This window comes from Gekko japonicus, unplaced genomic scaffold (assembly GCF_001447785.1).
Source record: "Gekko japonicus isolate JY-2015 unplaced genomic scaffold, Gekko_japonicus_V1.1 scaffold18, whole genome shotgun sequence".
NCBI classification, from domain to species: domain Eukaryota; kingdom Metazoa; phylum Chordata; class Lepidosauria; order Squamata; family Gekkonidae; genus Gekko; species Gekko japonicus.
The window spans coordinates 2,899,937-2,901,488 of record NW_015170275.1 but is presented as its reverse complement, the minus strand read 5'-3'; the positions used below and the strand labels follow the sequence as shown (position 1 = coordinate 2,901,488).

At 49.9% G+C, this 1,552-nt stretch overlaps 1 protein-coding gene across 2 annotated transcripts in view; it reads right to left on the bottom strand.

The window, feature by feature from the left end:
* The window catches only part of PDHA1 (pyruvate dehydrogenase (lipoamide) alpha 1), a 25,552-nt gene extending 25,203 nt beyond the window's left edge, over positions 1-349 (bottom strand). For both annotated transcript variants that reach the window (XM_015417613.1, XM_015417612.1), the window contains exon 1: positions 100-349. In XM_015417613.1, coding sequence (XP_015273099.1) covers positions 100-165 — 66 coding nt within the window. In that variant the 5' untranslated portion in view covers positions 166-349. The remainder of the gene's footprint in view (positions 1-99) is intronic.
* Between the last annotated feature and the right edge of the window lie 1,203 nt (positions 350-1,552).

The window sequence follows — 1,552 nt, the reverse complement described above, 5'->3', positions numbered from 1 at the left end:
AGGTCACACGCCGGAGTGGGAATTTGAACCCGGCTCCCCGGGCTGCGGCTTAACCGTCAGGCTGCTCGGGCCTTTCCGACTCAGGCCCTCCTCACTCACCGGCTTGTGGTGGGCAGCGGGGCCTTGCAGGAGACGGGAGAGCGCGGCCAGCAGCATCTTGCGCATGGAGTGACAGCGGCGACGCTCCCGCAGCCTCTCGGGGGCCCTTCCTTCGGCTCAGGCCTTCTCGCGAGCGACACCAGCGCGCCCCCCCCCGCCCCGCCCGTCCCCCGCCACAGCCAGGCCGACCCGCCACTTGCCCGCGGTGAGCTTGGACGGAGAGGAGGCGCCCGCTGCCCCCTAGTGGATGCGCCCGGCACCGACCAAGCTAGGCCGACAGGCGCTTTTCCCTCGCCACGACTCCGGCGCCTCCCCGCCCACGTTTCTGTTTCCGGAGTCTCTCGACCCGTCGTCGTAGCAGCGCCACCATGTAGCGCGGAGCGGGGAAAGCCGGTGTATAGTGGCACAGTTCTAAATTTTATCCGAAGGAACCAGAAACTTCGTTTAAGAAACGGAAGATTTCTACCACCACCCCGTGCATGTTGCGCCACGAATTATTTCTGCGGAACACCCGTATTTCTGATTCTGTGACGAGCAATGAAATGGAAATACACTGTGCGGGCCAAACGCACAGAGCCTCCCTTGGGGTCAAGAATAACCAAACTGTTTGTATGAGACTGACCACCAATTGTGGTGGTATTTGTAGTTATTAAAAACGATAACGAGAAATGCTCTTTAAAACACCGTGCTTTTCCTGCATTTTAATCTTGTTTAGAACTGACTATAAAGGAGGCCAAAGGCCTTTTAAAAAAGGCATATCTGGTCCTAAAACTGCATGCCAAACAGTCTCGTCCTCAGCAGAGTTATACTTTTCTAAGCCCATTAATTTCGGTGGATTTAGCAGAATATAACTCTGCCTTAGACTGCACTGTCGTAGTAGGTATTTATTTATTTTATTTGGGTCCCGAAGTAGCTTACATTGTTCACTACATCTTATCCTCGCAGGAATCCTGTGAAGTAGGTTAGGCTGAGAGAATAAGGGTCACTCAGCGAACCTCCATGGCAAGTGGGAACCTGACTTTTTAATTCACAGGTTACTTTGATGTGCATTTCTCCTAAATGTCTATCAGGGAAAATCCAGTTTTATTATACCTGTCTCTGGTAGATCACTGCCCCGTCTCATCTATGTTTTGCATGTGGAGAAATGTAATATGTACAGTAGAAGTCTTGGGTCCCTTGCATCTTTTGTGTTCTGACTGGAGGGTGTACCTTTCCTTTTGTTCACATGCATGCAGATGTCTGTTCACAAAGATGCAAAATACCAGTGCACCGATCAAAATAGGAAACTTTGCTGAATGCATTTGAGCTGCAACGTAAACATTCTAGAGGTTTTAAATATATATATTTTAAAGAAAACTATTATGGTCAATTATGTGGGACAGCCAAAGAAGAAATTGAAACAGTATGTCACTGGGTGTGCTCTAGTGAATCATTGTGCAAATTGAACTGCAAT